The sequence below is a fragment of the Hippocampus zosterae genome, chromosome 2 (genome assembly GCF_025434085.1).
Source record: "Hippocampus zosterae strain Florida chromosome 2, ASM2543408v3, whole genome shotgun sequence".
Classification (NCBI taxonomy): domain Eukaryota; kingdom Metazoa; phylum Chordata; class Actinopteri; order Syngnathiformes; family Syngnathidae; genus Hippocampus; species Hippocampus zosterae.
Window position 1 is genome coordinate 12,388,379 of NC_067452.1, and position 23,738 is coordinate 12,412,116.

Genomic DNA, 23,738 nt, shown 5'->3' on the forward strand with positions numbered 1-23,738 from the left:
AACGCCATTCTCTGTATTTGTGATTTTCAATTCCTTTGTTTGTCTCTTATCAAGCTACTCGCACACCAAATCTGCTAACTCATTTGTTTCATGTTGACCACCGCCAGTTTTCCACTTGAATCCCTTCACAAATTCCAAGGGCGCAGCTTATCCAATGTGTTGTTTCAACTTGTATTACAACGTAATTAGTCCAAAGCCACAGAGGTACATTTGATTTGCTCTCGAGGTGCAAAGGTTTTATGTTGTGTTCTTTACAAGATGGATGGATAAACACGAGAACTGTGAAGTCATGCGACAACACAGCCCCGTAAAAAAACTGCTGGTCGTCATCCAACCATGCCATCATTCAGCCAGCCACTTTCGGCTTATGTTACGAACTGGATGAGTATCATGCTGTCATCCTCCTCCCCACCCCCCAGTGGGTCGCGCAGTCACAGTGGGAGCATGACTCACTGGAGAAATCGGCACAGAGGACAGCGCACCATGTTGTCAGCGTTCATATGACTGAAACCCTGAAATCAAGGACGCTGAATGGGAGCAAATGAAGGCAGAAGATGTATAACGCAAAAAAGGTTCCCAGAGCAGCGTCTGCACTCGAAAGGCTGTCTTGCGGCGTTCTGTTTCTTTCTTGATCAACCATTGTGCTAGACACTGCATTGGCCTAACATTCATATCAAATTGGATTCCTTTATGGTAATGGAATAAAGTACACCTTATATCGCAATATAAATGTAAGTGTAAAAATGATTTAGGAATATTTAGTGTACAGATCTGAAAGCTCAAATTAAACTCAGCTCGCTATGATACAAGACAATACACAACAACATTGCTGATACAGTTAATACACCATAGCTCAGGGGTGCCCAAACTTTTTCCATCGAAGATCTACTATTTGATCAACTAACCTCCCGGGATCTACCCTTACCGCACACAAACACACACGCACACACACACACACACACACACACACACACACACACGCACACACACACACACACACACACACACACACACACACACACACACACACACACACACACACAAATGCGCACGCCATGATGAGAAACAGCCTGAAATGGAGGCATGCGACGCACTTTTGCAGCCTGTTAACTATCGTAGCTCACACGTACCGTTTTAAAATGCTTCCCTGGGCCCTCCTGAATTCCAATTCTTTGCTCGTGCCCTCGGTGAATTGTACACGAACCAAACTCTGAATGAGAATCATGACGATAAAAGATAGAGCGCAACAGCTCTGATCACAAGTTGCAATTGCAAACTGCTGAGCGCTAACAACCTTCGGTGACGTAATCACGCGCCACCATAAATTTAAGATTTACCTGCTTTATTTTATTAATTATTTTTTTGGGTGAAAATGAGATTGATAAGATGATTAGTGTGCAGTGTATATTAACACAAAAAAATACATTACTAAGATGTACAAAGACACAAAAATGTTTGTTTGTTTTTTTTCTTCTCGAGACTCCTCGGATCTACTTGCAATCTGTCTCAGATCTACCGGTAGATCAGGATCTACCTAATGGGCACCCCTGCCATAAGTATTCTTTTCCCCTTTGTCAATCCGCCTCCTGGTTGATACACTGGAAGTCATTCCCAGTTTTCAGACGTGTCTTGTGTGCGTGCCCACTGTGCAACTGTTGTTTTATTTTCACTCGAGACAATGTACCTGCTAATTTGCTTTCCATAATTGAGTGTTCTACCGCTGTAAAATGTTAAATGTGTGGCATACCACATAAGACGGGGGTGTCCAAAATACAGTTGTTGCATGCCACGTATGCATCAGCGGCCTGCGGCATGACCAAAAAAACAAAACAAAACAAAACAAAACACTGAAACTAAGAATGACCTTTGACACGAGGCAGCTTGAGGTTAGTTTAAAAAAGGTGCAGTTGGGCACAGAGTGAGAAGGGTCAGATACATAAGATAAGAAAAGAAATCCTTTATTATTCTCGCAATGGAGGAATTCCCAATTCACAGCAGCAAAGTTATGAAAGGAAGAAGTAGAAGAACAAAGTAACACAACACAACACATACGACACAAAGGTGCTGCTAATGTATTTATTGTTACACTGATGAACTTTTCTCTATCTTCGAACATACAAATAAACCATTTATGATTGAGAATAACACAATTGGTCTCCAAAATACCGGTGAATAAAGACAATTCAGTTTTAGGGGCAAAAATAGTTTCTTCCTCTTTGTGCTCTTCATGTGCGGCTGACTTAAGACGACATCACATTAATGATCATCAATAAACTGTTTGGAGAATGGTCACTTTACTACAGTTTGTTCTTTTTGGGGTTCTGTGCTGTATGTTGCACATAGAGCACATTTGACAAAGTTGACTCGACTCGAATGTGGAGATAGGATTCGGCTTCTGTTTAGTGCAGAGTTGGATACTACTGAGTACTACTGTGAGATGGACGGCTGTTGGCCACCCCAACAACTTGGAAAAATCCTCAACAATTTGCCTTAACACCTTTAACAGAAAGCTGATGAAATTAACTCGACAATACAAACCATCTACAGTATAGTTGCTTTCTTGACCGACGTTAGCGTGTTTGAAAAAGTAGAATTTAAAATTGTCCCTTTCAACCTTCAATTTTTCTGTATGCGCAAACGGAAAGAGTCTGGACACCTCTGACATAAAGTGCTTATTCTTGCATGTGTGTCTGCATTTGCCATAGTTCAACATGACTTTGCCATCTTGTGAGGTGAGGATTAGTGATTTAGTAGAATAACCGTGATAGCAGCACATGCACAGCACATTATCTTCTGGAACCCATTTTCATACTGAAGCAGATACAAGCACCTGTTTAATGACATCATCATTCCAGCTTCCATTCCACACGTCATTTTCAATTAACCTGCTGGTCAACCAACAAGAAACAATGCAGGCCAAAACAACATTGCCCATCATACGAAGTCATCATTTCAAGCCAAGTTACGAGTGTGATTTCTTCTTTACTTGTGCACTTACAGAGCAGTGCTCGGGTCAACATCTCAGAAGGTTCCTGTCCCGAGAGGATCATCACCATCACTGGATCCACAGAAAGTGTCTTCCGAGCTTTCACCATGATCACGTACAAACTTGAAGAGGTAGCGCTCTCGTCTGTTCATGTTGTAATGAGAGTCCTCAGCTGCTTAACCGGCATCTATAAGCCGTCATATACCATTTGGAAAGAGGTGTTTTAGAGGGTTATTTTTTAATTGGATTTGTCAACCAGGGTGAGGATACATTTTATTTTTTGCTTTAAGAAAACTATGGGGGAACTAGTTGACTCTTCAATTTCACCATTCCGCATTGACGGTTATTGCTTGAGGTTGATTAATTGCCAATCACAGGTTTTGGCACCAACACGCCGAACGTAAAAAAAAAAAAAAAGGTAACAAGCTCATGCAGCAAACTAGCAGCAGGGCCTCAAGTGTGTGGAAAGAACTGATCTTAAATGAGACTGGTCACACGGTCACATCTTCACAATCAGATTCCCAAAAACACATTGACATAACATTGTGGGGCCACTCAGAGGACAAGATAACACTGGTGAAAGGAAATTGGAGGGGAAGGCACGAGGACTTACACGAGGGTTGGTGTGGTCAAGGACGAGAGCAGGCAGACTAGTGACGTGATGGACGACCGCGTGTGCTTCCTGCTGGATCCGGTCGTGGTCGGTTTAGTCCGTCACACTTTGGCAGGGTATTAAGTTTCCAAAATAAGCAAAAGATGCTCTGATTATTCATAACAAACATCCAAAAGTGCACCAAAGTACTCAAACAAACGAAAGGAAAACAACACCAGATTTATGTGTTTGCGGTGGATCAAGAAAGCAAACAAACACCATCAAAAACAGCAATGAGCCATTAACAACAAAAAGCAACTGGGAAATGCGAGCAACTGATGAGACAACAAGCAACACCCGGAGAAGAAACGTTGCGTCGGGGGGAGCTGATTGGTTGACACAAGGTTGATAAACACAATTAAACTTTAACAGGACAGACATTGACCAAAGGGACACAATGAAAACATGACAGCTAAAATGGAATCAAAACCCAAATCCACAAAACAGAACATGACAGGTTATTTTGTCCGGACCTGTTATCTTGTTCCCACTTTCTATCGGCGCACTCGCGATTTGTCCAAACAAAAATAAGACCAAAAAATAAAAGGATGTGTTTTGTATTGATTTAAAATTTCACCTGGATGTAACCATTAAAACATTCTTGTAAAGTTGTCAAAGTACCTCGAAGATGAAATTAAATCATTTGCCTCTGATATAAAGTGGAGGAAATCAAGAACGTAAAACTCTTTCCGCATATGATACAAAAATAATTTCCTGAACGTCATCTCATCAGCGTCACTAATGTGTTCTCAGCGCTATTGATTAGCCTCTGAACACAGAGGGGAGGGGGGGATATTATTTTCCCGAGAATTTGATGTGCTTTCAGAATGGTGAAAAACACTTGAACAGATGTAAAGTAGCAGCTCAAGACAAAAATACGAAGCTTTTGAATTACATTAATTACATGAATTATCATTTGCTGATATATGTGTTTGTCCTTTAATAGTAATAAGTCAATTATTTGGTGTTTTTTTAGTTACGTTATTTATATAGTTGCAAGCTAAATGAATCATCCCCATTATGTATATTTAAAAAAAAGCTGGCGACTTTTATCAACCTAACTTGTAATTTGAGTATAGTCATTTTTATGTTTATCTTGTGTGTTTGTTTATTTATTTATCCTTTATTTTTTTTTCAGTAAGGCATCTTAGAACATCTTCTCTTTTGCAATGCGGTCCTGGCTGCAAACAAGGCAAAATAAAATCAAATACATATAAAAACATACAGGATATTGTCAATGCCACGAACCCCTGGTGCATGCCGCCTGAACCCTGTTTGCTACAAGCTCATAAGCAGACAAGCCCTTGTATTTTTCTAACAGACAATAGTTCATCCATTGGGAAGTAAGACACATGCAGCGAGTTACAGAATGATTCAGACAAATATACAGTACATACTGTAACTTATGCAGCCAGTGTATCAAGCAACGATTCACAACTTGACTGAAGAGCTTTTGTGGCTCTCCAGAAGAATGCAGTCATGTAAAAACTATACGCTGTAGGCTTTGGATGCCTTAGGATCTGTGAAATAGAAATAGATGTGGTCCAATTAGAATGCAAAAGTAGCGAGCGCAGTTCTACCCATGCCTGCGTGGGTTTTCTCCGGGTACTCCGGTTTCCTCCCACATTCCAAAAATATGCCTGGCAGACTGATTGAACACTCTAAATTGTCCCGAGGTGTTAGTGTGAGCACGGATGATTGTTTGTTTGTGTGTGCCCTGCGATTGGTTGGCAACCAGTTGAGGGTGTCCCCCGCGCCTCCAGCCTGAAAAGCACTGGGATAGGCTCCAGCACCTCCCGAGACCCTTGTGAGGATAAAGGAGATCAGAAAATGGATAAATGGATGGAAGTAGCTGGGGCGTTCTTAAATGCGATGAGACATGTTTTACCGTACATATTTCCAATTGTGCTTGAATAATTGAAGCGGAACTGATATAGATTTCTCATCAAGGAGAGTGTCTTTGATGGACAGTGCTGTCATTTTTTTGCATGCACTGCCAAAGCTTGTGTGCTTTGTTTTGGTTTTTAGTCTGCCTTCCTCACACATTCCCAAAACATGTGAATGTGAGTGTAAACACTTATTTTTTCTACATGTGTCCTGTGGCTCTGCGATTGTCTGGCAACCGGTTCAGGGTGTCCCCCGCCTACTGCCCAAAGACGGCTGGGATAGGCTCCAGCACCCCCCGCGACCCTTGTGAGGATAAAGTGTATCGGAAAATGGATGGATGGATGGGTGTCCTGTGACTAGTGACAAATTCAGTTTGTCTTCTGGCTCAGCTAGAATAGGACCCAGCTAAGCCATCTCCCGCGTGAGGATACGTGCTATCGAAAAGGGATGGATGTGTAGTTTGTATCAAAGACCTCCTTTCACATGAACACTTTGAGACAATAATTCATGCCCTTGTCACATCCCGGCTCGATTACTGCAATGCCCTTTACTTTGAGTCAGCCAGTCTTACATTAAGTGCCTTTAGCTGGTCCAGAATGCCGCTGCTAGCCTCTTGACTGGTACTCGTAAGAGGGAGCATATAACTCCTACTCTGGCATCCCTTCATTGGCTCCCCATTCATTTTAGAATTATTTTCAAGATCCTCCTCTTTGTTTTCAAATCTCTGAATAATCTCACCCCACCTTACCTCTCTGAGCTCATCCGCCCCTACACACCTGCCCGGTGCCTCAGGTCTGTGGACCGGACATTATTAGCCGTACCAAGAACTAAACTGAGGCTCAGAGGGGATCGAGCCTTTTCTGTTGCTGGTCCCTCTCTCTGGAATGACCTCCCACTGAACATTCGGCAAGCCTCCTCGCTGCCCATCTTCAAAGCCCTCCTCAAAACTCACTTGTATTCTTTGGCATTCGACTCAGCATGACTTTGATTTGTTCTTGGTTTTACTGTTTGGTGCTTTCTACCGCCTTTATTACCGATTTGTCTTACTGTTTATTGTGCATGTTAAATTGCTCCATGTACAGCACTTTGTATGCAGCGATGGCTGTTTGAAAGTGCTCTATAAATACTGTTGACTTGACTTGACTAGAAAAATATTGGCACCCAGCTTGACATAATGTTACCATGAAATGCAGTTGTCCAGTTTGTTTTCTGCAGCTTTGGTTGCGATGAAATCAACAGCGCTTCTGCTGTTCGTAATCAAGTAGCGCACTTCATACAGCCGTGATTCCTTCAAGATGAATTGACAATAAGTTTTTACATGATCAATCATTAAAGCTGGATCAATCAAACAAGATGTAGGGTATGCCACTGAATGGATCTTGTTTACCAATGAGTAATAGAATGGCAATTGTCTCCATGGTGACCATGCACCTCCATCTCTAATTAAAATGGTGTCACAGTCGACAATAATGAGAAAACAGGTACAGCGGTTCTACTCAAAGATTTTTCTCACTCGCCTCTAATCAAAGTTGTGTGCAGAAGAAACACTTCAGTTTCCATGGCAACACATTAACTGACACAATGTGTGCCACCATACCCGACTTTAATAAAAAAGAAAAATTAAACAAAGGAAGTCATTCGCCTGCTGGTCACTGAGTGTTTGTATCGTTTGGGTCTCATTAGCACATTTTCATTTAGCAAAAGAGCGCCTACGCTTCTTTTGTGCAATGCAAAAAACACGAGAGGGCCTTGTAAGGTACGCTCATGCAATCTCAAACTGCACTTGCACTAATAACGGCAGACCCATACTTGAGTATCAAACAACAGCTTTATTTGTTCTCAGGTGTCATGGAGGCAATATAATCTTGGGTCATCAGGGCAATTTATCCTGCCTGTGATGCAACACGACGCAGGGATTAAACACTGCAACCATTGTGTGTGTGTGTATATGTGTGTGTATATGTAGGCCTGTGCGTGTTGCTTGCTGTTGTGATGAAGAGGTGGCAGAGTTGCTCACACTCTCCTTTTGTAGGTATATAGATACTTGAAAAAACTGGTGAAAGTATAAGTACTCATTCAACTCATTTATTTAAACTTCTTTCTTTAAGCCACACCTTTAGGGGGTAGGGTGCTCATGAGACAATGTGGGTTCTATTTTCACCTGCGGGGTGTGGTGTAAACTATGTGAGGAGGAGGGTGAGACTCGTTGTTGGCAATTACGCAGGCTGGATGCATATTTATGAAAGAAATATGTCGCTTTTAAGCCATTTGTCTAGACTGGGGTTGGCAACCCGTGGCTCTTTAGTGCTGCCCTAGTGGCTCACTGGAGCTTTTTCAAAAATGTCTGATTTAATATGTTTTCTGTAGGAGGACAAACATGAGACAAACATTCTTAATTTTTTCCAGTGCATTAAAAATGTGGAGAATAAATATTAAATTTCAACATTTCTGTCGACGAAAATTTGAGTCATAGCCTGCGACACACATTTCTATCATGAAGGCTCATTGTGTTTTCCTAGCCGACTTAGTCATTTTGATAGATATATATAAATATAGCTCATATCGATACACACAGCATGCAGTTGCCTTCATTTAAAGGCTTATATAAGGCTTATTTATTTATTTATTTATTTATTTATTGCAGCTCCATACATCGTTATTTTTTGTTTTTTTTGTTTTGTTTTTCGGTCCAATATGGCTTTTTCAACATTTTGGGTTGCCGACCCCTGGTCTAGACCGATGTGGTCTGAGCAGGCATTCACTCCTCCAGCTGCCTCTCCAAGACAGGCTTCCTGCTGCACTGGCCTGCCCCGGCTTGACGGAATCTGGTCTGCCGAATTGGCAAACACGCACAGAGAGTTTTGCGCTCATATGAAAATCAAGATCTGCCACAGGGTAAATGCACAGGCTTCAAAAATAGAGAGCCCTAAATGTTACTGTTTTGAAGTTTTATTTTTTGGGAACATATCTTCAACAAAAAGAAATGTTAAAAAACAGATAATAAACTTACCTGTTGAGCAGACATGTTGCAAATTCCTCATTTGTTCTAAATCCTCTGAACTGTCCAACCACAGCTGAAATGAGCGTCAGGGTTCACCTTTGTTTGTCTCTGAATCTGTCCAATTCCTTCTTTTGAAGTTTTGTTGCTAAAGGAAGGTGGATATTCCACTCTAGTTTCAGCAAAGCTCCTAAAGCCCAGTACAAGTAAAGGTAACAGGTTCATGGAAAATGAACAACACCTGGTCAGTCACGACTTTTGTCTGATATTGGTTGTTTACCACCCATGCATGGTTTCTGAAGAATCAAATTAAAGGTACAGTGTGTGTGTGTATGTGGGAGGGGGGAGGGGGGGGTTCTTCACAGATAATTTCACCAATGAGGTTCAGTCAGGCTTATACTGGCAGGTTTAACAAGTATGAAAAATGCCCCCTTTAAGTGCAAGTTTTAAAAGATCTGAAACGTCCTTAAGTACCAAAAAAAAAGTAAATCCATCCATCCTTCCTTTTTTTTTAATCCGCTTATCCTCACGAGGGTCGCAGGCGTGCTGGGCCTATCCCAGCTGTTTTCGAACATTAGGCGGGGGACACCCTCAACTGGCTGCCAGCCAATCGCAAACAAATCATCCACGCTCACACTCACACCTGGGGACAATTTAGTGTGTTCCATTAACCTGCCACGCATGTTCTTCTAATATGGGAGTAACCACACAGACACGGGGAAAACATACAAACTCCACACAGAAAGACCGGACCCAGAATCGAACCCTGCACCTCTGCACTGTGAGGCCGGCGTGCTAACCAGATGACGCCGTTTCAACAAAAAAAGTAAACGTCATTTAATAAACGATAATGTTTAGTGCGACTAATTTTGATAACTTTGCACAACGCAAACAATAAACCGCACACAAATTAATTCCCTTCTTTTATGCACTTCAAAAATGCTCAGATCGAGAAGGGAAAAAAAACAACAACAAAATGCTGGATGCAACTGTGCTGCTAGCGAAACTCTGAGAGGACAATCAGGACTGAAATGAAAACGGGTCCAGTATGAGCAAAACAACAGCAAGAACAAAAATCATACAATGAAAAAAAAACTGCATATCAGAAGTAGTAGAGAGTGGCGATATTGTTTTCAAATAACAAGATACTCAGGTAAAGCACAGGAAGCGGAAGTAGCTACAGAAACAAAATACATGTACTGGGTTCCTTTCCACCACTGAAGTACATAAAAAGTGTTGGGATGGTTAAAGTTATCAATACGTGCCTCATATTTTTAGAGCAAATCAAGAAAGTCTTATGACAGACAAGCTGTGCTCTTCCTCTAACAAAAGGCGACGTCAGAGCGCCCTGTCGGAGAGGCTAAAAATAGATGCAAAGAAACACATCTTAAGCTGCATTGGGGGCTTTAAAGTTCAGTGATTGGGAAGTGATTTTTAAGTTACTTTAACGAGATGTGATCTCTTGAGGTCACACATCCATGAGACAAACTACTTTTATTGCCAAACGGCCCTCGCTTTATTTTTCTTGTCCCACATCAGCTGCACGTTGAGCGATGAGAGAAAGCGAGACAGCAGAGTGTATTTCCATTTCAAAGGTTCACAGAGTTGCTCTTCTCATTAATTAAAAGGCCAATCTCCACCCACTCCTGATGTTTGCTGGCTTTGCTGGAAATAAAAAACATTCATTAAAAAATTCAAGACGGTTCTGACCTCATATATGCTTTTTCTTTATACTACAAGGGCCTTTTAATTCATTCTGTATCTTTACTTATTTCATGAATGCAGTCATTAAATGCTGAAATAATATGAGCTCCCCAAAAGGACATCTTTCTTACCGACCCTTAAAAATGTGTTCTCTGTGAAATTCAAACTATATGCATATCCAGATTGGCTCTCTTTGGAAAGAAGATCTTTTGGACACATTGAAAGTGGGAGTTTGATTTTGAGTGGTTGTGGTTCTTTGGCTTCGCTCTTCGGGGTTGAGAGCTTAATTGCTCTCAACTGGCCTCACGCTGAGTGTGACATCACAACTCAAGGCACATTCATTAAACGCTGATTCTTCATTCAACCTTTGAATTATAATTTCAATTTGGATGGGGTGTAGTATGAATAAAAACATTTGAAACAGCTCTCGCTTTGCCACTTTTTCGATGATGTGACATTTTGTCACTTTTAAAAGTTCTGTGGGAGTGATTTGGATTATTTGAAACTACTTTGTGCTTTTCTGCCAAGTTAGCATCCTGACAAATAATACATCCAGGAGTATATTTTTAAAATATCCTTTCTGTTTTGATTATTGTACAGTGAAGCAGAGGTTTACATGTGCAAGTGTTGAACACTAACATAGATGGAAAATATCACTGACACGCTAACCTTAGCATCGACAGGCATGGTTTTAGAAACCTTTAGCCAACTAATATTTAAACACAAATGGTGGAGCAACACTTTTAGATCACAAGACTCATAGGAATTGTTTGTCCTTGACAAAAAAAATGCATATAGTTACAACATTTCACTGTATCACAGTAGCAGAAGATTCTTCATTTGTGTCTGCACGACTGTCATGTGCTTTACTGCCTTGGTCAAGGAGCAAAAGCCCAACGTGAACAATGAGATGATCTGGATTCAAAGTCGTGTATTAACCTTGTGTGGTTTTATCTCTCCCTACATGTTTCTTGGATGGCTTGGATGGTCTTTTTGCCCCCTGGACTGACTGTCTTAATTTCTCTTCTCTTCTCTTTCTCCTGCTGACTGTTGCCGTGTGTCTCTGACAGGACCTGACAGCGTTGGTGGCCAACGGCACCATCAGCTCCAAGCCACCAGTCACCCTGCGGCTTGTCATCCCCGCCAGCCAGTGTGGCTCTCTTATCGGGAAAGGAGGGGTGAAGATAAAGGAGATCAGAGAGGTAACCATCTTCCCGGTCGATAGAATGAACAAGCCGAGGAATAGAAATGGATATACCCCTGGTCAAGTCCCAGATCAGCCGCATCGCATTGAAGCCAATGTAATTATACCTCAAGTAAACATGACCCATTTCAATCCAAGCGATGTAAAAAATAACATTATTGTGTATATTGTCATTATTTGAACACTGTGTTTCTTGCGGTGGTTTGAGTTCATGTAAATTAAAACAGAGCACTACTATGTACTATTATATAAAGGCAGACATTTTATTAATACAGCTCTCATTAGTCTGTGCATTGCGAAACAATGTTGGTGTATTGCAAAACTGCAGAGGAAGGATGATCAAGATAGATTACTGTCCATTCATGTGGAACATGTTCATATTTCATTCCGAGCACTTAGATAACGCAGTTTAGTATGACAGTGGTGCATGTGGATCATTATCAGTATAGGACATAAACATTGGTGTCCTGATCAGAATCACTCAGTCATGTAAATGCAGCAGAAAAAAATTTACAGTCAATTGAAGCCTCATAGGTGTGAATATGAGCAAAAACGATTGTTTGTCTATGTTCTTTGTGACTGACCGGCGACCATCCCGGTTGGACCCTGCTTTTTGCCTGAAGAGCCCAGCCCAACCACCTGGAAAATAGTTAGAAACTAGTTGGCGACCTGATGGCAACTCGAATCTCTGTCTTTGCGTCATCTCCTGGAGACTAGCCGGGTCACCAATATTTGAGCTTTTCAGAAACCTTTTCGAGACTTTTTCAATTTTCCATCAGGTCTCTGAGACGCAGTGGAGACTAATTTCTTCATCTCAGGGAGATCTGTTGTCAGATGTCTCTGCTACTTTGCAGCAACGTCAACGCAATGACCCAATGAACTACTAGACCACGTGACTGACCCCACGTTGGCGTAGCATAATAATCGAGACACCTTCGCTCAGGTACAGGATCTCAGCGATGTCACAGATAGGTCGCAGCAACTTCCCGGCATATTGGTCTCTGCGAGACATCGTGTGGTGGGAAGGCAAAATATTTTGGTCTCCTCAGTCGCAGCAAAATATCAGGTGTCACGGCAGTCGCGGCTGCAGTCGCGGGGACAGTCACTGCAACATCTCCGCCTGTGACGTAGGTCCATTAACTCATTCAGTACCAGATAATTCTGGACCAAGCCTGACAAGACGTTCAAAAACGTCTTTGGGAGTGAATGAGTTAAATTCAGCTGGGGGGGCTCCAGCTCACTTGTGTCCCAAATGAGGATGAGTGGTATACAGTCATGTCGAAAATAGACTGATGCACCTAAAGCTGCATCTATGCCCATCAGCACTAATAATGTCATGCTTGAAATATCCACATAAAGGCAATGCTCTTGTGTGGTTGCTCGGCAGGTATGCTCCGTGTTCTCTTTGGAGAGTGCCTCATTAGAGCTTCAGATCATTACAACCATTGACACGGGAATGTAATGAGACAATTGATTAAAATGATAATTGAAATTCACCATTCACTGCAGCACATTATGGAGATTGAACATGTGACATCATTTCATGTCCATGTGAAGCCTTTGGGTTGAATTAATACATCTATTGCCAAGGACGTTTAAGATCTTGGCAGTGCCTGACAAAATTTTCCGCAGTTCTCTGCACTGCTTTTTTTGTGCCTTTTAAACAACCCACAGTCTGATAGTGACATCAGCCGCATGATAAATTTATAGTCTGCCTCAGCAGCAGAATCATCAAGAGCATTGTGCTTCACTTCCCCGAACATACTGCAACACGGTCAGTCTCCTTAATCACCGACCTGGAAGGTCATCATCTCGGCGACGACGCACGTCGAGAAGCTGGGCTAGTGTCAGTACAATTTGTCTCATCAACCTCATCTTCCTTTGAAACACCCCTATCATTTGCAGAGCACCGGAGCTCAGATACAGGTCGCGGGGGATTTGCTGCCCAATTCGACTGAGCGAGGAGTCACGATATCTGGGAATCAGGACTCTGTAATCCAGTGCGTCAAACTCATCTGTGCGGTGATCCTGGAGGTAGGAAACATCCCTCATGCCATACGCTCAACCTGTCTGAGGCGAGGGGGGAAACAAGCCTCAAGCAAACTTATTTTCGAATGCACTTTTCATCCAAAAACAATGCACGGCCACACCCATCACGACTCCCATCGCACAGGGCACATTCTGAGTAATCACTGAAAGACAGTAAAGTGATCCTTCGAAAAATATATAAAACCAGTGTTATGACATTAGGGCCAGCAAGGCTCTGACACATAAGCACTGAGGCATGTGGATGTTTGATTCACGTCCTGGGAAAAAGGTTTCCTTTTTAAAATAGATTTTAAAGTCTCCGTCGTTCATAACCATCATGTGATCTTCAAATGTGTCCAAATTGTTCATCTCTTTCAAAGCCCACAGACATTGTTGAAGTTGTTCAATTATGCTGTGTCACACCACAATGAACTGTAGCGCTTTATGGATGGATGTGGTGATAGTCACAAGGCGTCCAAAAGTTCTCTTCTCGTGGGGAAGACGGGGATCGTGACACTGCAGAACACAACAAAGGAAAGTGGCCTACAGCAAAGTCTGTCCACTTTTAGACGCCGGCTCAACAGCTCTCTTGAGGAAACGGGAGTGGAGATACGAAAAAAAACAACCCCACGCACAGTTTTCCTCCTGTGCCTTCATAGAAGTGCACAAGTCCTTTTTGTTTCTGTGTTACAGCTGGCCCTTGCTGACTAATTGCTAGTTTGATCCAGTTTGCAGGGGCTTTCTTCAAAGCAAGCTGCATTGGGATTCAGCACTAGCGGCTCCTTGCTTTGGGCTCTGAGATTTAAATTATGCAAAATTATACAAAGCATTGGCTGTGGCTGCTCCAGCAGGAAAGATGCTCTACATTTTTTAAATCCCCCATAACCTAAAAAATAAAATAAAATAAACAGCACCATCAACTCTGTGGTTAACTTGATAAGATATCTACATTAAACCGTGTCGCGCGCAATGCATCAACTCCTTTTCTCTATGGCCTTTGAAGGGTTTTATCTCAGAACGTCTCCCAGTGAGGGGATGCTTGATTTCCTCACAAAGGCAACACGGCGGCGGCTGAAGGGAACAAAAGTTCCAAACTATCATCGTCTGCAGAGCTCCAGTTATTCAATGAATGACCAGTTTGAACAAAAGAAACCCAGAGGAAAAAGCTCATTAGCAGTTTAGAACATCATTAATTGTTATTGTGCTTTAATGTAGCGCAGCGTGCAGCATCGGCTCTCGGGGCCCTGGCAGCTTCACTGTTGGCACGTAGCTTCACCTCAAAGGTTTGCGTCTTTACACGTCTTCTTCTTTTGCGGCTCCTCAGTCTCCCCCCAAGGGCGCTACCATCCCCTATCGGCCGAGCCCCTCGCCAGCCGCCCTTCTCATCGCGGGCAATCAGGTGGGTCGGGACACTGACACACTTGCATAATGTTGAGCAACAAAACGATGTATTTAGTTTATTTATTTTTCTTGCCTTTCACTTATGTGCACTCTCTTACCCAGACCTGTGACACAGCCAGACTGTGCATTTCATGGCAATTTGTGTGTAAAGTCTGAGGCTGGCTGTAAATCATGCATGGGATTTTCTTGAGACTTGTGATGTCATTGAAATACATTTGGAAAAAAACATAAAACTGTACTTGGGATGTGTTGTCAGACAGTCAAGACATGTGCAGGCCTCCTGCGAGCACATTTAATACTTTGAAAGACACTATGTTTTTTTTAGAGGGGGGGGGTCAATTCTGTATGAATTAAATCTAATAAAAGTAATTTCACCAGAATTCTCTGCTCATAAGTGAACACACTTTGACGACCATCAATAAAAGTGTAATAGATGAGCGGTGCCCAAACTTCTTTTGGACACGGTCTGGATGACGGAGTCAGTTTAACCTAGACGGACTCTGATGACTGCCATTCAAGCAACTACAAATCATTAATGACCAAGCTCACCATACTGTTATAAATGTCGTCGTAAGGGGAGCCAAGCATTAGGAAAAAAAAAACTTAATATCGTCATATGTGAGCAGACTAAGGATGGCATCAGAGCAATCTGACTGGCTGCTTTGCAAGTGTGTTGAGGTGATGACATAGCATTGTTGCTTTTATCTTTGCTTCATTGATTATAACAAATAAATTAAATGGGTGACTTATGGGTGGCTAAAGACTTACCTTCTGGGTTTTATTTTTCATGCCACATGAATTTTGTTTCTCATATACGACTTATCCTCAAATGGCTAAGAATAAGACGATAGTCATTTATTTCAACAATATTGGACACAGGGCATGGGGAGCTGTGGACACTGCAATGAACGACGGCCATGAAATCAAGAAAATGGACATTTTCACTTCAGTCGCTATGACATCGTGACAGTCTTTGGAATTGCTTTCAGTAATAATCCTCAAACATGTATAATGCATTTTGAAACAAATCTCTGATTTCAATTCACTTTCCAGTAAATTATTGATCCTCTCAGAGAGCTAATGTATCGTTTTTAGGGGGCGCAGATTGTTTTTATTTTTCATCCATATTTGCAGGAGTTTCTAGGTCCCCCCCACCCATAATTCTTCAGTAGAATTGTAGCACCGAATTTAATTAAAATTGGACGTTTAACTCCATGACCCACGCGTGCAAGGCACACTTTTGCGGGAGTGCAGGATTTGCACGTGTGTGCGTGTGCCTGTGCGTGTGTGTGTGTGTGTGTGTGTGTGTGTGTGTGTGCGCGTGCGGATGCTGCTTTTGGGGAAGGCACATACACCCACACTCCCATTACATGCAGTGAGTTACAAGATTAGCAAGTGAGACCGGAGACCTGCCGTCTCCTCAGGCCACAGCGGCGTGCAGATACTCGACATAGCTGTCAGCATCTGACATGGTTTTTCGCTTTACGGAACAGTGTTATGTTTGCGATATCCCTCATAATAGGCTTTCAAATTAAACCCCGCAGGTCAGTGAGAGATGGCTTTAATAACGGCCGCGCAGTGATAATTGAGGTTTGTATTACTTGTCAGGGGGAGAACGGAGAGGAGAGAGGAAGGCTCTGTGGATGAGTCATTGCTCATAAGCCTGTTAGGTGTGTTAAAAAGTCAGAACAGCAGCTTCAGGAACCCTCACCGATTTTGATACACGTAGAGAAAAATTGCACCCGCCCAGCTGATATATATTTGGAGTAACGCTTTTTGGTGACGCACAATAAGAAGAAGAATTCCTATCAGTGGTAATGAATTTTTTCTTGCTTTCTCACATGTATTTCAAGGTGTTTGAAGCATCCGATTTCACACCCCACCCTCTGTACTCAGTCACCCAGGGTGGCCTTGACCTGCAGCAGGTACGTCAAGTCTAAGAATAATTCTTGTTGTTTCAGTTTCAAACAATCTCTCTCGACAAATGAGCTTGCGTCTCCAAAAGTTGGGGGGCTGTGGAGGAGCTCGGGTGGCGAGTCCAAATTTAAACGGTCCATCCTCCGGCATGTGGCATTAAAAACAACAGCTGAGTGGAAGCTGCAGCTATTGTTCCAGCATGTCATAAGCGCTATAAGCCCTCCTGAAACATGATTCTGCCACTTCTTTTTTTTTGGGGGGGGGGGGGGGGGGGAGTACAGCATGCAGCACACAGAGAAATATGCCTATATTCTATGGCAGCAGCAAACCACAGGCGTTGGGCAGAATTCTTGTACCTCCGAAATCATCAATTTTCAGAAGACGCCATGATATTTAAACATTAACATCGTATCGTCAAAGTGAGCAAGCCATTTTCTACACTTTATAATGGATACAATAAAAGAGCACACACACACGTGGACTGACCAGTATTGTAGATTTGTAAGAAATATATGCAGATAGTAAACGCACCAAATTTGGACTTGGAAAGTTTTGGCCCAATGCCAGTGAAATACAGATCAGTTATGGATGCTAGAAAAGTATGTTTTGAATAAAAAATTAAAATGTTGATAAACAGAGTTGCGTAGAGTAGTCAACATTCAGAATCAAGAATACTGTTACTTTCGAAAAGTGATTCTCAAAGTGTGGTCGGAGTACCACTGGCGGTAAGCACGCTCCCTCTAGTGGTACACCAAAAAATAAATGAATTAAATGCTCAAACAGGGTCTTATTATTATCCATCCATCCATTTGCCGAACCGCTTAATCCTCACTAGGGTATTATTATTACTATTAATTAATCCAGTACAGTACATTTCTGAATTACAGTTCAGTCACATTGAACTTTTAAGTCCTGTATTGGGGCGATATACAGTTAATAAATGTTAAGTGAATAATTGTAAGTCCTATAATATTTGTTTTTATTGTTCTGCATTGAATTCAAACCTATCAGACATACCTTTTAGGGCTAGAGCCTCCGTTTTGATATACTATATAAGTCATTGTGGTGTCACTTTGTGAAGTGCCACCACAAGTATTTTGTGAGGTGGTGTTTGCTGTTAAAAGTTTGAGAACCACTTCTTGAGAAAAATATCACTCCAGTAAAGTTAAAGAGTAGACCTCCAAATGTTTCCTCTATTAAGGGTAAAAATATGCAGTGACGTACCGAGTCACTGATTTGTTGTTGTTGTTTTTGTTGTTGTTTTGTACTCAAGTCAAAGTAAAACGTCAGTTGCCATAACGTACTGTTTAACCCAAAAGTGACCTCAAAGTCACTCAAGTAAAGGTAATGAAGTCAATTAAAAATGTTATTACCCACCAAAAGTTGCAGAAGTAACGGGAGTAAAAATAGTGCATGAAAGAGCAATCTTTTTGCTGTCCTACTTGTCGTTGTTTGGTACTTTGGAGTATAAAGGCAGCCCGAATGATGCATTCACGGGGCGAGCTCTTATCTCCACATTATGGCCATGGATGGACTTTTGATAGCGGGTAGACTGCTGGCGTCGGGCAGAATTAAGTTAAGCTGAGTGCTCTCTGCTCTGACCAGAAATATATTGATGCAGACCTGCATAGACACCAGCCGCACTAATTACACGGCAGAGCGGGAGGGGGCTCGCTGGGGGCTGATGGATGGTGTGGGCCAACACCGGGTTCGCTTCTCTTTTTGTGGCTTTACATTACATGACTTCTTACAATGGCATGTCATGATGACAACAATGTCATCAAAGACATGCAAGTTGAGTATAATACGATGAACAAATCAAGTTGTTGACAATGGTGCCTTGAGATATGCATTTGATTTGACACTTATTTCGCAAGTTATCTTTGGCCATTGAAATTAATGGAAATGCCAATAATCCGTTCCAGCCTTCCCACTGCCCAAAAAAAGACAAATTGTTGTAGTTTGTAATAGAATTACATAAAATTGGAGCACAGTAACAATATAATCACTTTTTTTATTGTTTCACATCTACATCAGTTGAATGTCCTTTGTGCTGCTCTTTCTGGTGTGCTCGCCTTGGCCACCAGGGGCAATACAAGACATGCAGATGATTGTACTGTTAATTTTGATGTCTCAACTACTCTTAGCTCATCAGTACGACACTAACATTAGTCATTCTTTGCAGAGGATGAAGAATAGATGACTGTGAGCGCTGTTATTGTGTCACACATATATAATCACTATATGTTTTTATAGAATCTAATCATATAGAACACCTTTTCCCCATGAAAATAACACATTACACATTGGGGTTTTTTGGGGGAGTTTTTTTGGGAGACACTGGAACAGATTAATGTAATTCCATTCATCTCAATGGGAAAGGATGCTTTGAGATTCAAGTGTGTGGAGTTACGGGCATGGTCCAGGAACAAATACAACTCATATCTCAAAGTACCACAGCAGTTAAATGCATGCCTCTCTTTTCGTGCCATTCAAAAGTGAACGTTATTATCTTTGCTTATATGATTGTGTTATTTGCTGATACTGTATTTTACTGTGCAAGTGGCCAAAATGTTGTGCCGCAGTGGATAGAAAGTGTCATGTTTTCTTTCTAGACTCTCGCAAACTGTTTTGTTGTTGTTGTTTTTTGTTTTGTTTTAATTGCCTTTGTTGTTTTGTCAACTACAGTTCCAAACATTTGGATTATTTTAAAACTAAAATGCATGATGTGGATCGGTTGACTGACACGTTGAAAAAGATATGAATTGCTTAATGATGACCATCCTTCTTCTGACACTGCAAGTGCGCCACAACAATAGAACTTTACCACACACTGCATTACAAAGGTTCTTGTTGTCATTTTTACTTTCCCTCCATGCACCAACAGCAACAACCATAAAATAAACCACGTGAGCTAAATGCCAACACGATTGCACCTTTTCTCATGTACAGCTTCACTAACAGTCTTTGAACATCACAAGCTAAATCTTTCAACGATGGCTCTCAGATAAGCTCATTTAAGAATGTGGGTGAAGCACCCTAAAATGTGTGCAGCACAACGCGACAGCGGATGAGAAGCATGCTAAATGTAGTTTTTTGTGGCGTTTGAAATGTCTCACAGAAATGTAATGAAAAGGGTGCAAAAAACTCAGGTCGGGAAAACACCAGTTTGTCGCGATGGGCGTGTTGAGCGGTGAGGCTCTTCCAGTAAGAGTGCGCAGTCATTGCCCGCCTGCTGCCTTTTATTGCTGCAATCTATTTAATGCGGGATGATGCTCTCTTGCAGGCCTACACTTTGCAAAACCAATATGGCATTCCACACTCGGAGGTGAGTGGATACAATACGCTGAGTGGAAACCACCGTTAAAGGGTGGACACCTTCTAATGCTCACCGTACTCCATTTTCAGCTGGCCAAGCTCCATCAACTGTCCATGCAGCAAACCCTCAATCCGGTGGCCCAGCCCGCTACAACGATCATCCCTGGTATGGACCACAGCATCGCTGAACAACTGTTTCTTTGCTTTTCAAAACTGTGTTCAAACAACTGAAGTAATCATTTCAATGGGAATCTCACCCTAAAATACAAAGAATGAGATGGGATTTTACAATCTGCCAGTGGCCGCTTGGAGGCAGATAGAACTGCGGCATTAAAACAATGCAATAATAAAATATAATTGATCCGATTTTGTTGTTGGATTGAAATGATGGATTATTTTCAATCAATTAATTTCATTGCAAAATATTTGTCCCCCGATTGCTGTTTATTGTCAGATTATTGTTGTGGATTTGTGGTTATAGCGAAACCAGCGACACAACAATGAAGCAATATTACTCCAAGGGGAGTGATGGATTCCCCCGTGTTTTTCTCAATTTGGAAAAACATGTTTTTTTTTCCAAATTGAGAGCTACTTCTTGGCTTCTGATTAAAAGGGAGAGTTTCATATTCACATCTGAGCCTGCTTCAGGTTTACATGTAAATTTGAGACGTGTTGTTTTGTGACCGCAAAGAATGGTTATTTTTGTCACACAAAAAAGGGATACTTGACTTATTTTGCTCTTTTCAGCAGTTAAACATTTACATTTTGTCTTGAATGAATTTGAACACATCATTATTTTTCACGTACAGTTCACACCATTAGAAATGCATTTTGCCACTTGCTGTGGACCAAAAATGACGTTACAGTTGCTCTGGAGATAACAACCAATCACAGACGGCTCATGTGACGTTCGGAAACTCAACCGCGATTGGTCGTTATTTGAGCCCTGAGCAGTTGTTATTTTCAGTCCACAGCAAGTGGCAAAATGAATTTCTAATGGTGAAAAATAATTAAGCTGTCAAAGTCAAGATATTAACTTTTTCCTGCTGACAGTGGTGGGAATTAGTAAAGTGTCCCTTTAAAGTGACAATTATTAGTTTCCATGAAGTGCTCATGATTCGGTTACTGGTTTGCTCTGTTACGTGACAGAAAATAGGGAAAATGTCAAAGTAAAAGCGGTCGCTTGGAAATGTCTATTTCGATTAAACACAAAGATAGTGAGGCTGCTGTCACGAAGGACTACAGAAATCAGAATCGTGACTTTTGAGAGGCTGAAATCAGACGATTTAGACAATTGGGAGTTTGATCCTCGTGCATTTTCTCGTCAGGAATGGATGCAAACGCTCAGACGTCTCAGGAGCTACTTATTCCCAACGATGTAAGTGAACCTTTTCTTTTTCTGATTGATCTTAGTATTATGACTTCATATTTGGCCAGAAAATACGACTCCGCTACCCCCTGCTTACTTATGTGACTTTAAAAGAGATGGTTCCTCAGCACAGAGGTTCCTCGCTAATTCCGCTCATTATTTTAACCTCAGCTTAACCCAAGGTTGAAGGGATTTGATCTGATACGGATCCTTTTGCGTGACTGTCTGGGCTGCATTGCAGTGTCTTCCAGTGGCTCCCGCGAGTGTCGTGTAAATCCTCTCATGTTCTCTGACCTACTTAGAAGCTGTCTGCTGTCAAAACAGCCAATAAGGAAGCAGACCAACATCCTTTCCCTCTTTGGTTAGCCAATCTGAGCGCACAAATTCCAGCCCTTTGATTCACTTCATCATTATTTATTCTAAAAATAAATGTTAAAAAATAACAACAAAAAAAACAAAGAAAATCTCACTTTGTGAATTTAATGCTAACCTACTACAACATCGAGCGTGAGAAGAAACCCATCGTCTTGGTAACAAAATGTTGATAAAAGATTAAAGGAGGAGTCTGCCTGGTTTCTTTACATTTGGCGTAATCCCATGAAAGGATCAAACCCACCATTGTGTTGCCGCATCTTTCTCTGACTTTCCTCTGCCGCAAGCTCGCTCCAGCTCACGGAGGAAATAAGTCTGTGGAAATTGGGTCACAAATAAGTAGCTTCAAAGGGTAAGAGTTTACTTTTGGGTAGATGCGAACTGGGCAGTCATTGGGGATATCTTTAAGTGAAGAATTAGCGATTATTTGCATTTAGCTCTAAATTACAGCTCTTTGCACCCACACCGAGAAGAATATGTTGACATTTTTGATTAGTTTGCAGGTATGATCACAAAGAAAAGCTATTAAATATATTTTCGATTATGACAATTCCAGGAATTTTGTTTTGATCTGATTTAATATCCTGTATTATAGTTCACAAAACAGCTATTGCTGACACCAACGACTGCATGTTGTTGTATTGCATCTTTGTGAGGGATTTGTTTTTTTAATGGGAAAATTGTACTTTACACTGCACTTTATGTAAACATACAATAACGTAATTAGATAATATTTGTTTCTGTCTTGTACATTTTTTGGGGAGTGTATTATCCAATTGAATATTCCATTGATCACCCAGGGAATTTTTTTCCCCCCAGCCCTATGACATACGATTAAAAAGAATTATACAGTGTTTGTTGCACACGCTGCTCATTCTGGTGTGCGCCCTTTTGCCACCTGAGGGCAGTATAAAACAGACGTGGATATGTTGTCATGAAGGTGCAGCTCCTCTCTCAGCTTCTCGGGACGGCAATAATATTAGTCATTGTTCCAAAAGGATAAATAATATACACCAGTGAATATTGGTATTTGGTCTGTTTACGTATTGAGGTACCATTTGTTTTTCAGATGTCCAATGCTAATACCGCCACATAGAATATAAATGTTAGGAGCTTCCAAGTGAACGTTGGCATTCAGGTTGCGGAGGCTATGCGGTTGTTTCAAATGTGTAATTCACTTTGTTTTATGTTTAATTTGAGAGTAACTTTCATCTGAGAGTGGCAGTAAACATTTATAAACCTTTTTTTGAAGTATACTTCATAGCATCTCCCCAAGTGATGCTTTTTGTGAAGTATGTATGTCACAGCTATCTAGCGCTCAAATTGAGAGCTTGTGCATGCAAGTCAAAGCAAAACAAACAAAAAAATTTGAATTATAATTTAAAGCTTGAAAGCTTTTACCATGAACATCTCATGGGCACCACTGTACTATTTTTATCATTCAAAATTGGCAGTGTTGTTGACAACACTTTACTACCCTGTGGTGAATCAATACAAGACATGTACAGTATTTTCATTTTATAAGGACATTAAGCTTCCATCCCAAGTTGACAGACAGAATTTGAACCACTCCAAAATTGAGATACAAGAGACTCAACTTTGGGATATGAGCCTTTTTTTGGGGGGGTGGGGGCTGTATTGTTGCAGGACGGCAGTGGCCACTGTGGTGGCCGTGCCAGAATTGGCACTAGCCTGCAATATTCATTATACAATTCATCAAATTCAGTGATTATTTTTAATATTCATTTTTGCATGTGAAATTTTCTTTTTGTTGTATAAAATCTATTCTAATATCGAAAATTTCACATTTTTTGGCCTTTAGTCCTTCCTTACATGAGAAAAAAATATTGAATATTAAACATTAAAAAAAACAGAAAATGTGTCGGTTTTTCTACCCTCCTG

General features: G+C 41.3%; 1 protein-coding gene across 3 annotated transcripts in view; it reads left to right on the plus strand.

Annotated features, from left to right (window-relative positions):
- pcbp4 (poly(rC) binding protein 4) overlaps window positions 1-23,738 on the plus strand; it is a 68,434-nt gene that overhangs the window by 37,169 nt on the left and 7,527 nt on the right. For all 3 annotated transcript variants that reach the window (XM_052058110.1, XM_052058111.1, XM_052058112.1), the window contains exons 5-12: window positions 3,001-3,117; window positions 11,298-11,429; window positions 13,337-13,465; window positions 14,784-14,858; window positions 16,714-16,785; window positions 20,064-20,105; window positions 20,186-20,261; window positions 21,424-21,473. In XM_052058110.1, coding sequence (XP_051914070.1) covers window positions 3,001-3,117; window positions 11,298-11,429; window positions 13,337-13,465; window positions 14,784-14,858; window positions 16,714-16,785; window positions 20,064-20,105; window positions 20,186-20,261; window positions 21,424-21,473 — 693 coding nt within the window. The remainder of the gene's footprint in view (window positions 1-3,000; window positions 3,118-11,297; window positions 11,430-13,336; window positions 13,466-14,783; window positions 14,859-16,713; window positions 16,786-20,063; window positions 20,106-20,185; window positions 20,262-21,423; window positions 21,474-23,738) is intronic.